Source organism: Hemicordylus capensis, chromosome 6 (genome assembly GCF_027244095.1).
Source record: "Hemicordylus capensis ecotype Gifberg chromosome 6, rHemCap1.1.pri, whole genome shotgun sequence".
Lineage (NCBI taxonomy): Eukaryota > Metazoa > Chordata > Lepidosauria > Squamata > Cordylidae > Hemicordylus > Hemicordylus capensis.
The window spans coordinates 1,476,577-1,488,926 of record NC_069662.1 but is presented as its reverse complement, the minus strand read 5'-3'; the positions used below and the strand labels follow the sequence as shown (position 1 = coordinate 1,488,926).

Sequence of the window (12,350 nt, the reverse complement as noted above, 5' to 3'; positions counted from 1 at the left end):
AGTACTGTCTTCACAGACTGACAGCAGCTTCTCCAAGGTTGCAGGCAGCAATCTCTCTCAGCCCTATCTTGGAGAAGACCTTCTCCATCCCCTGAGGAGAATATCTTACAGTGCTCGCACTGTCTCCCATTCAAATGCAACCAGGGCAGATCCTGCTTAGCTAAGGAGACAGTTCATGCTTGCTACCACAAGACCAGCTCTCCTCTCCCATCTTCCTATATCGCTGCTGCCTGATATCGTACCAGTGGGGATTTGAACCGGCAACTTTTTGCTTGTTAGTCAAGCATTTCCCCACTGTGCCGAAGTACTTGTGAAGAAATAGGTAAATAATCAGCAACTAAATGAAAAGATTGTTTAATGTTGCATAAGTTTTCATGGGTGACAGCTCACTTAATCAGAGGTTGGTACTGGAGAAACATGCAGTAGTGAAACGAGTAGCTGAAAGCAGAGGATGCAAACATTCTAGGATTCTTAAAGGGTCAGGAGTTAAAATACATCAAGTACAATCCTTAGGTGTGACAGGAAACCATAGTCTGTATTTAATCCTTGTCTCATGAAGTCACACTTTCTAATAAATTCCTGTTCTGCTATTTCCCTGTCCATACAATTTCCAGGGTAGATCTTTTAAGTGTAAACACTTTCAAGTCCATGACACTGTGACCCTGCAAGTTAAAGTGCTCACTGATTATCTTCTGATGTCAGATTTATGTCCATTCAGTCTTTGTCTAAGGAACAAACCTGCTTGCCTTATATCGATGCCTGATGGACATTACATACACACTACAGTTATTTATCATTTATTCTCTGTTGCAGATCATCAGTACAACAGCTGCAGCGTTCCTGAGGAGACGTGGTCGGGTTCTGAAAATGAAGTGGTCTATGCAGTTTATATTCCAGGGTCAATTGTGTGGGCCAAACAATATGGATACCCATGGTAGATTTTTTTTTTTAAACACGATTAGACATGTTAAGACAGTACACCACTGCCCTTCCCTTAGGCTGGGATTCTTCTAAGCACACTTATGTAGCTGTAAGTCCCACTGAAAGGAATGAGACACATTTTCAAATGTCAGAAAGTAAAAACCATAATAAACACAGTGCAGTGGGGTGTGTTGTTGTTGTTTTAAAGTCATGCTGCAGAGATTGTACAGTTTGGTCGCAAAAAAGTGCTGGTTGTGTGAGCAGAATACAGCGCTAGGCTAAACAGACCCTTTCTGTTTCCAGATTATCACACTGGGCCACAACACAACACAACTACTCCGTTGCTTTCCCAGTCCAACACACAGACATACACAGAGCCCAGGTCTCACACAGTTATGTCTTTTCTTTTAATTCCCAATTCTGCACTGCTGTAACCAGAAGTGGCTCATCCTAATAAGCCAGCAGGGGCAGCGGGGTGGGGCTGGCAAGGAGGTACCCAAACTTTTCAAGCTCCATTTTCTCCTCTCTCCTCCATTTTGCACACTGCCTGAAGGGTGGGCTGCACGATTAACTGCACAGCTCTACCTGACAAATATCCAGCCTGCAGGCAGTGAGGCTCTCATTAACTCTGGGGCAGGAGAGAGAAGAGCAAATGGAGCTTGGAAAGGAAAGGCAGTTGAGCCTCTTTTGCCCCCTCCCTGTTTGTCAGGACCAACCACCCCTGGCAGTACTCAAATCTGCAACTCCTAAAACCCTCAGTTTTGTTTGGCTCCCTACAGGCTTTTCAAACTGCTGACTCTGCTTGAAATGCTTAGCCAAAATAGCCAAGCCTCTTAGCACCCTTGCCAGTACAGCAGCTGCAGTCCTTTGATGGAAAACTGGCCAAGAATGAGGCCCTCTCATCCACAGAGAGGGGAACTCCCCAGAAACACTCCTCCGTCCAAGATGCTTGTTCTCGAAATGTCTATCCCACACCTGGGCTTTATGAACAAGCTGTTGGAGGCACTGATCCAGTAGCAAGATGATGAATGGTGTTTGACATTCTAGGAACCGCTTTGATTTTTAAAATCCTCAGGTTGAGGGCAGAGACACAGCTATGTTTTGCACCAAGCCTAGTCCACCATTGGCACTAGATAAATGTAAAGTTGCTGCTTTGTAGCAGCACAGGGATGTTGGCCAAACCCTGTGGAAAGTCCACGCACAGAACCTCTGCTAGACTGTTCCAGCTTTGTGTTTGTTGACACTCCATCAAAGAAGCATTCCAAATGGTTGATGAGACAAGACTTCCCTTTTTACAAGCCATGCTTGCTGATTCTTCCTTAGCAAGACTTGCTCTATAAACTCACCCTCATTCTAGCTTTTAAAATGCTTCTATCAATTTATTTGGGACAGGTATTGGCATTACATTCCCTCTCTCCCAGTTTTGTATGGAGACTGATTTTGGCAGCAATTACATTTCTTAATTGAAAGGATAACATTTTAGCATGCATGCGTTCGATTTGTTAGGTAAAAGCCATCTGGGAGAGCTTTTCTTTTTTTAAAAGCGGGTGGGGAAGCTTTTATTTTAAAAATATTCATCAATATTCTTTGGGGGAGAAAGCCAGTTAACTTATTCTCCTTATAATCTTATTTTTCTGCGTAAACTGCTTTGAGCATTTTTTTCATTGAAAAGTGCTATATAAATTTTTTATTATTATTATTTATTTATTTTATTTTACATTTTATATCCCACTCTTCCTCCAAGGAGCCCAGAGCGGTGTACTCCATACTTAAGTTTCTCCTCACAACAACCCTGTGAAGTAGGTTAGGCTGAGAGAGAAGTGACTGGCCCAGAGTCACCCAGCAAGTATCATGGCTGAATGGGGATTTGAACTCGGGTCTCCCCGGTCCTAATCCGACACTCTGACCACTACACCATGCTGGCTCTTATTATTATTAATAATAATAACAACAGAAGCCAGGGTGTCGCTTACACCAGTGCTTTCTCTTATTTCTCATGCATGCACGTGTAGGTGGCCTGGGATGATAGAAGCTGATCCTGACCTTGCAGAGTACTTCCTGTTTTCTTCGCAGGAAGATTCACTTCCTGTAAGTATTATATATATATTTTGTTTAATATCATGCTTGCTTGTTAGTGCTGAACAAAGGATCCATATTTGAGTAGCTGTCTCCGCCCCAGAGACAGCTGCATAATCTCAATTCTAAAAGGAGAATCATCCTATATCATGGTGCTGCTCTATGGACACAATCTATTTCCTTTCTCATTTCAGTCCAAATACCATGTGACCTTTTTCGGCAACTCTGCTACCCGGGCGTGGATCTCTGCCTCCTTGCTTAGGAACTTTGGTGAACCAGATGTGGAAGGAAACAGTTTGGTAAGGGGGCTTTTGCTTATGGCCTCAGCGGACAATGACCTGATTGGTACCCAGGTACCAGAAGGTGATGATACTGAGCAGAGAGCCAAGAGACCAATGGATGGGAGATGCCTTTTGAAACACACAGACCAGTAAAAGGCCACAAAGAATACTTGGGAACAGAGGAAGCTGCCTTCTACCCAGTCAGTCCATTGCTCAATATTGTCTACACAGACTGGCAGCAGCTTCTCCAAGGTTGCAGGCAGGAGTCTCTCTCAGCCCTATCTTGGAGATGCTTCCAGGGAGGGAACCTAGAACCTTCAGCATGCAAGCACACAGGTCTTCTTCCCAGAGTGGCCCCATCCCCTAAGGGGAATAGCTTAGGGAGCACACATGTAGTCTCCCATCCAAATGCAAACCAAGGTGAACCCTGCTTAGTAAAGGGGACAATTCATGCTTGCTACCATAAGATCAGCTCTCCTCTCACAGTGAAGGCAGAGCTGGGATGGGTGTGTGTGTGGCGGGGAGGGGTCCTGTTTAGGCAGATCTCATGAACAATCTCTCCATCTCTCTCTCCTCCTGTAGTTCAGTCTTTAGTTCTCCTCTGCCTCATCTCTCTTTTTCCTATAAGTTACTGAGGTTGCTTCCACACAAGCTTTTTTCTCTGGAATTGTCATCCTTGGCTCACTCACTTTTTACAGGGCATCCTGTAACTGTTGTGTTCCAGTGTTGTCTGTGATGTTCTCCTGTATTGTTTCAGACCTGATCTGTTGGGAAAATATTGTTGATTTATTAGTCCACAACCTTACTAAAAATGAGCATCTGTTTTAGAGCTTTCTAACTATCATGGATTCCCTCAAGATACCCCAGGAATTGTAGCTCTGTGAGGAGGACCTAATTAGATGTAATGGTGGCAGATCTGGTATCGAAAGTCAGATTTGGCGCATTCATATAGAAAGAAGGGAGTAAAGGGGGCTGCTTTTAACAGCAAAAGGGCATATGCAGATGAAGAGTGCAGCTCCCTTCACCCCACCCACTGCTTACCTCCCAACAGCTTCTCTCTCCAAGCACTTTCCTTCTCAGCCAAGCTCCTGCCCAATAGAGGGTTTTGACAAAGGAAAGCACAGGATGGTGGTGGGTGGAGGTAAGCCTTGGGTTGAAGAAGGATTGAATAGCTTCCTGTCTGCACATAAAGACATAATTTAGACATAAAGCTTTGCTTCCATCACATCCAGCTTTTACCCTGGGGATGCTACAATTCTTGCAGATTTCCTTAATCCCTCCCCAGAACTACAGTTCCTGGAGTTCCATGGGTAGGAGCTGGAATGGTTCCGTTCCTATGATTTTACATCATGGACATGCTTGGTAAAAACCAGAAGGCAGTAATATTTGCACATGGGGACTGGATGGACTGAAATAAATAGCATATTCTCACCACCATTTTCTTAAACAGAATTATCTGAATAAGTCCTGCATTTTCTTTTTCAGACCAAGCTCAAGGGCAAACGTGACAAGAAGAATCTTGAAGCTGCTCTAAGGATGGCGAAAGAAGCAGAGCAAATAAATATCCAGGTTTGACTGGGGGCCGACTCCATATTGCTAATGTTTTCTGAGATTGCTTCCACACTAACCTTTTTCTCTGGAATTGCCATGCTTGGTTCACTCACTGTGATCCAAGGGCATCCAGAGAATATCATTGCTAAATTGTTGCATTTTAGTGTTGTCTGTATCATTCTTCTGTGTTTTTTCAGACATGATCTGTGGTGATTTCTCCCCCCCAAAAAAGGTGCAACAGGAAGGAACAGTAGCCTGTCCAACGTGGACAGGGAGCCTGCCATGGAGGTTTTTCAAGGCCACTTTGTCTTTAATTTAAAACATCTTGTTTTGCAGGTTCAGCCTGTTCTATTGCTTCCTCCTTTGCACAGTTGGAGGATTAATGATTAGCTGCCTTTCTGTCACTGCTTCTGCTTTTTAAATTTTATTTATCTATTTAACACATTTTTATACCACCCCATATGCAAGTCCCTGGGCAGTTCACAATCTAAAAACACAATCATAAAAACCATTTAAAATACAGATAAAAGCTCTAAAACTTAAAACAAAAGCCTGACTAAACAGGTATGTCTTCAAGTGCTTCTCTAAAACATCTAGAGAAAGGGAGGCTCTAATTTTGCTAGGAAACGTGTTCCAAAGTCCTGGGACAACCCTAGAAAAGGCCCAGTTTAGAGTTGCCACTAACCCAGCAGGTGACACCTCCAGCCAGCCCTTCCCAGATGATCTTAATAGGCGGCAGGGTTCATGAACAAGAAGGTATTCTCCTCTGGTTGTGACAACCAACTCCTTAAATGTAGGGTTATGCATGAGGGCCTCCAGGGTAAAAGGCAGACTGAAGCTCCAGCTCTTTTTATTTTAGAAAATAAGCATTTCAAGCAGCATATCAGAATCTCTCTTTCTTTTCCCTTCCACTGCATCAGGAGAGAATAAGGATATTTGGATTCTCTAGCCGGTTCAGTGGGAGAGAGCCGCCCAAAGATGTGAAAGGTACTTTTGCTTCATAGCCTGGAAGGGTGCTGTGTGTGATCAGAAAACCCCTGAGTGGTGCTAGAGTGGCTGAAATGCAGGGCTACCCAAGAGGTGCCTTGCACCCCTCTGTTCTTGTTTGCATTGTAGATCTAAAATGCAAACCCTGCGCCAAGAAGATTCAAGAACCAAGCAGTGGCAGTAAGGATACAGCGGCTTCAATCACGAGTCAGGAAAAGGTTGGTTGAGGGGGGGGTTCACTCTTTCAACTGATTAGGCAATTTCCCTTTTTAAATGGGCCACTGTGGTCCACACATCTGACAAGTGAAACAGATTTGTTTGTTAGGGAGGTATTCTTTATGATAGATAAATAAATAAATTTAAATAGAACTATCAGCATGTTTAAGTGCCTAAGCATGAGGTCTCCACAAGATGTAGTGATGGCAACTAGCTTAGTTTTAAAGGAGGAACAGACAGATTCAGAGAGGAAAAGGGCTGTCCCCACAATTGAAACTATTTAAGAGAATGAGCCTATTCCCATTATCACTAGAAAGTGGGTAAGGGAGCTGTAGTGAGTTTAACCCAGCCTTTGTCTCCAAAAAGGCCACATGAAAGGATGAAAAATGCTGGATCATCCTCTCCCTTGCTTTCACCCACAAAGACCGTTCCTTTAAAACTAAAACTGCTTCTTCAGTAGCGCTGCCACCACACCCTAATTTTTACTGTCCCCCCTCCCCGTATTTTGGTGAATGTTCAGGGAGACTCTCCTTCTCTTGACTATTGGAAAAGTACACAAAAACCTCCCATGTGCAAGCCTACACGTGATGAAAACACTTGGTAGTGTTGCTGAGCAATAAAATTTGAGATGTGTGTTGCACCAGAGCAAAGCCCCTTTTTCCCGAGTTAAAAATCCACACAGAGGCAGGTAAAATACAAAGAACGAAAAGAGAAAAACCTTATTCAAATTACTACAGACTGCTTCAGTCTGAGGCTCTGTCAGCTTTTAGTTACAGGTAAAAGAAACACTCAGTAACTATAATAATACTTCAAAAAGCTTAGATGATATTGGGGTGGCACACTTCAAAAATTGTCTTTACCCAGTTGCAAAGAACATAAATGTAAGAAAATACAAACAGCATCTTTGAGAGTCTACAGAGACTTTTGCAACACCCTAGTTGGAAAGGGTGCTGCCTCAATTTCTCTTAGCTTGTTACGTTACAGATAAAACACAATAGAGCAGTTGTAAGTATTTGCAAAGCACACCAGAAGGAAGTAACCTGACACAAGCTAAAAAACTGTTCCCTGACTAAACCCTTCAGAAGCCAAAGGCCCTGGCTTTCTTCCCCCTTGAACTCACCCCAAACTCCAGGAGAGAATTCAAGCTTCCTGAATCCTGTCTCTCAAGGATCTGCAGATGTCCTTCTCCAGGCTAGCTGTTGACCATGAGGCAGCAAAGTTCCATTGCTGTTCACTAAGCCTTCCGCCCATCCTCTCTCATCTCTCACCTAGCTGCTTCTGAGACAAAGAAACCCTTCTCTTCCTCTCTCATGGCCGTCAAGGTCCCACCCCGCTGTGTGCTGAGTGGCTGATCCCTAGCCTGTCAGTCAGGACAGGGTACAGTTCTGGTTCACTCTTTAGAGGAAAGGCTGTTATTGGCTGATTGTTACAGGAGCCTAGCCCACTTTCTAGCGATTGCCGGAACCACTGGGCTCACAGGCAAGCCTGGTGGTTTCAAGGCGGCTAGCCCGCCTAATTCCCCCTCCCCTTAAACAAGATTAACAGAGCGAGCGCTTCATTAACTTTGGTTTTTTGATCGTGTGCCGCCGCAATGTGCGGTGACACATGAGTAGGCCCCTGACCAGGAGGCTACAAACAGCCTCCCTGTGTCGGGGGTCTCCCCAGAATGCCCCATGTGCTTGCATGGGGCATCCTGGGACTTCTGGGGGTTGGGCGGCCCCCAATCCCCACAGTCCCCACCGGATCCATCACGGAGCCGGTAGTCATGTGGGCTGTCATTCCAGCCACCCAGGGCTGCAGGTCTGATCATCTGCAGGGAGAGTGGGCAAAGCCCACTCTCCCTACTGAACCCTCCCAGGCTCTACACACCACTCGTGTGTAGAGCCACAAGGTCTTCTTCACTATGAGCTCCATCGCCCATTGAGATCATCTGGAGAGGTCTGTCTGCAGTTGCCACCGGCTCATTTGGTGGCTGCTCAGAGACAGACCTTCTCTGTTGCCACCACGAGACTTTGGAATGTGCTCCCTGATGAAATGAGAGTCTCCCCATCACTGACAGCTTTTAAGTGGTCTCTAAATACACATTTATTCACCCCAGCTTTTTAACTAGAATTGTGGTTTTAAATTGTTTTAATGTTTTAATTTTTGTTTTATGTTGTTGTAAACCGCCCAGAGATGTAAGTTTGGGGTGGTGTACAAACATCATACCTACATACATACATACATACATACATCTAGGGTAGGAGAAGCCTCCTACCCTAGTTTGGGGGCTGGTTAGGACAAATGTTACCTTCCTAGATTCTGTCCCCAGCTTTGGAATGAGGTAGGAGGGAAAAACTTCCTACCCAGCTGGACCTTGACAGACAAGCAAACTCCTCGCCTCAGGGGTGTAACTATAATAGGGCAAGGGGAGACAGTTGTCTGGGGGCCCAAGGCATTGCCCCCCCAGAGGCAAGCCACATGAGTGACTCCCCCAGCCGAGCACCTCTCCCCCCCCCCCGGCTTCCTTCAGTTGTATTCATCCTCCAAAATTGATGTGAGTGTTAATACCTGGAGCTACCAGAACAGCATGTCTTTCTCTAGTACAATTAAATGACTTGCATTGTCCACAATTTACAAAACCTTTTTAGAAATAATTGAGGAGATATATAGCTATGCCTTTTGTTACCACTATTCAGCCTCATTTAAGATTTCTTTACTTCATGAGCTGAGCTTCAGTGAGCGGGAGGCATTTTAAAATCTTGTCTCTGGGCCCACTCCAACCTTGCCTCGCCCCTGCCTCGCCTCCTACCTTGCTTTTATTGAACACACAATCAAATATTGGGAGTGCACCCAACTCCCGAATTAGGGCAAGAGACTTCTCCTACCCTCATTATCATCATCATCATCATCATCAGAACAGCCCTGAGGTCTATCAGCAGCTGCTGGTCCTGACAGCTCTGTGGAACCTCCATGTTCAGAGACAGCACGCCGCTAAATACCAGTTGCTGGGAGGCAACAGCAGGAAGGACTCTGCCTGGAGGTCAAATCTATCAGTGGTTACTGGTCTTGATAGTTATATGCTACTTCCAGATTCAGAAGCAGAATGCTTCAGTATGAATACCAGTTACAGGGGATCAGTGGTGAGAGACGGGTCTGCTTTCATCTCTTACTGGTGGGCTTCCCAGTGGGCAACTATGGGAAATAGGAACCTGGACTAGATGGCCTTGGCCTAATCTAGCAGGGCTGTTGTTATGCTGTTGCCTTCGTGGGTTGCTTATGCACTTCCCAGAGGCATCTGGTTGGCCACTGTGGGAATCGGGATACTACACTAGATTAACCATTGATCTCATCTGCTAGTGCTCTCCTTATGTTCTCATGCTATGCTCTCTGTTTTTGATAAGCAAACAATACCTGCCTTCCAGCTTCTTCTTGGAAAACCAGTGATGAAACCTGATGGCAATCTCAACAAGAAAACCAACATAAAAGGTATGTGATGACCAATAAAGCCACTTTTCCCAGCAACATCAGCCTCAGGCTCTCTTATCTGTTTGTTAAGGTATGTTCCACAACCTTGAGGGCCAGAAAATTGCTCATAATAGGGCAGAAAAATAGCTTTTATCCCAATTTATTGATGCAGGGGCCAAAGAAAGAAAAGTTACAACTGAAGATAGCTTCCCTTTGACAAAGAAGAGCCGAAGAGAGGTGTCCTCCCACAAAACTATAGCTGTGCCAAAAGGATCTGGCAAAGCAAAGGTGCATCAGGATGGCCAAAAAGGTAAAAGAGGCCCCAGCTTTTGTGGGCTGTTTGCTAACTTGAAAACAGTTGGTGCAAAAGAAACATAAGTGGACCTAGAAAGAATGTTCTCCGTTACAAATGGGAATCAGATCCCAAGTTGTGAAGCATTTTTATTTTTAACTTATAATTATTCATAGTTTATTTAGCACTAGAACCAGAAGGCCACAGAAGGGACAGCTTTGCTCTGAAATGACTGGAGTTATTCAACATGACCCTGACCTTACAAGTGGGAGTGTCTGTTGCTCTCCCCATATGCAGGAGAATGACCATTTGCTTCTTTAGGAGTCCCTCACTAGTTTTTGTGTTTCTCTTCAGGTTCTAAGAAATCATTCACTGTGCCCCAGTCTAAGAATCCTAAAGCTGCTGAATGGCTCAGTTCTTGCACAGCCAGAAGCACTGGCAACTTAGTGCTCTCCAGTCATTCAGGCAAAAAAGACAGTTTGAACGAGGCTGAAATCTTCCACGCAGCAGAAAGGAAGCTGCTGTTGAGTAAGGGCCTTGAGGCATCCGATGAGCCTATGGCAGTTGTGGCTGAGGAAGAAGCAGCCTTGGGCAGCCAGGAGATGTCTGTCTCTGCTGAGGGGAAATGTTACTCTCCTGAAGACTTTTCCTTGGTCTTCTATGAAGAGTAGCCTTGTGCAGGGAGGCCATGCATGGCTCCCCCACCTCCAAAAAGGAAAGGGATGGATTATTTCTTCCTCTGGAATCTTACAGAAGATGGGCCAATGAAGACGATGAATATCATCCAACAGCAGAAGCATAGCAGCAAGGGATCAGGGAGGAAGGCCATTGTGGTTCCAGTTCTTCAGTTGATTCTACCTAGTGGAGTGAAGCAGTTGGTGGCTGCTTTTTCCAAACAAGGCTGTGATGCTTCCCCTTTGGTTCCTTGATTAAACAGGCCATTATTTGCAAGTATTTGCTCTAAACACAACAGGGAAACTAAATTCACCACCCCCACTAAGTTTGATTGGCTTGCATAAAACTTACTACAAAGAAGCAGTCAAAAGGTAGCCAGTCAATCACATAATAAAAAAACCTGAGTGATTCACACAGTCAAAAACCATGTTCTGCCCAGGTTTAGGAGCTGTGTGCTCCCAATTTTCGTTTATGTGGAAGCAAGGTAAGAAGAAAACCTGAGTAGAAGTGACTGTGTGGAAGCAAGGTAGGAGGAAAAGCTATCCAGGTTTTCCTCTTACCTTGCTTCCACACAATCACTTCTGCCCAGGTTTTCCTCCTACCTTGCTTCCACACAACCAAAAACTGGGAGCACACACAGCTCCCAAACCTCGTTAGAACACAGTTTTTGATTGTGTGAATGACCTCATTTTCTGGGAGTTGTTTTGAGGCAATGTGTAAGTTGATAACTATCTAATTTATCTTAAATGTGTACAGTGTTTAATAGAATGGTTTGGTTACATTTCAGCAATCTATTAAAGTCTAGTTTTAAATTTAATCAGGAGTCTTCAGTGTCCTTCAGTTTTGTTCACAATTGTGACACACTATCCCTCCTAATACACAACTGCACTCTTGTACATAGATTGATTGATTAAGTGCCGTCAAGTCAGTGTAGACTCTTAGCGACCACATAGATAGATTCTCTCCAGGATGATCTGTCTTCAACTTGGCCTTGAAGGACTCTCAGTGGTGCATTCATTGCTGTTGTCATCGTCCATCCACCTAGCTGCTGGTCATCCTCTTCTTCTTTTTCCTTCCACTTTCCCCAGCATTATGGACTTCTCAAGGGAGCTGGATTTTCACATAATGTGTCCAGAGTATGATAGTTTGAGCCTGGTCATTTGTGCCTCAAGGGAAAATTCTGGATTGATTTGTTCTATGATCTATTTGTTTGTTTTCCTGGCTGTCCATGGTATCCTCAAAAGTCTTCTCCAGCACCAAAGTTCAAAAAGGGTCGATACATTTTCTGTCTTGCTTCTTCAAAATCCAGCTTTCGCATCCATAGAGTGTCACGGAAAAACCATTGTCTGAACGATTCTAATTTTTGTAGGTATAGATACGTCAGGGCATCTAAATATCCTTTCCAAGTCTTTCATTGCAACCCTACCAAGTGCTAGTCTGCAGTGTATTTCTTGACAGCTGGATCAGGGGCGTAACAAGGCTGGAGTGGGCCCAGAGACAAAATTTTAAAATGGGCCCCTCGCTGATACACACACACACACACTTCACATGTGACTTGCCTCTGGGGGGGGCCCTCGAGGCGTGGGGGCCCCCATGCAGCCGCCTCCCCTTGCCTAATAGTAGTTACGCCCCTGAGCTGGATCCTTTACTGTTGATAGTTGATCCTAAAAGGCAGAAGCTATCCACTTCAGTGTCTTCATTATCAGTTCTGAGGCTGGTTGCTGTATCTGTTGTCATTAGTTTAGTCTCTTGTGCATACTCTTGTGCATACACTGATAAAAAATGAAAGGAGTATTTCATCCAAAGAGCTGGGGTGGGGGGAGCAAAAGAAGCACAGTGGTGTCTGAAGAGTTCTGGATGAACTCAGAAGCCTTATCGGAGACCTGGGACATCTCTTCGTGGGG

At 44.7% G+C, this 12,350-nt stretch overlaps 1 protein-coding gene across 19 annotated transcripts in view; it reads left to right on the top strand.

Annotated features, from left to right (window-relative positions):
• The window catches only part of ZCWPW1 (zinc finger CW-type and PWWP domain containing 1), a 49,330-nt gene extending 38,403 nt beyond the window's left edge, over positions 1-10,927 (top strand). For 16 of the 19 annotated variants that reach the window (XM_053266394.1, XM_053266410.1, XM_053266407.1 and 13 more), the window contains 9 exons: positions 814-934; positions 2,934-3,009; positions 3,192-3,296; positions 4,764-4,847; positions 5,750-5,816; positions 5,946-6,034; positions 9,416-9,500; positions 9,652-9,789; positions 10,126-10,927. In XM_053266394.1, coding sequence (XP_053122369.1) covers positions 814-934; positions 2,934-3,009; positions 3,192-3,296; positions 4,764-4,847; positions 5,750-5,816; positions 5,946-6,034; positions 9,416-9,500; positions 9,652-9,789; positions 10,126-10,442 — 1,082 coding nt within the window. In that variant the 3' untranslated portion in view covers positions 10,443-10,927. The remainder of the gene's footprint in view (positions 1-813; positions 935-2,933; positions 3,010-3,191; positions 3,297-4,763; positions 4,848-5,749; positions 5,817-5,945; positions 6,035-9,415; positions 9,501-9,651; positions 9,790-10,125) is intronic. The other 3 variants (XM_053266402.1, XM_053266405.1, XM_053266404.1) reach the window with 3 other exon arrangements.
• Positions 10,928-12,350: the final 1,423 nt, after the last annotated feature.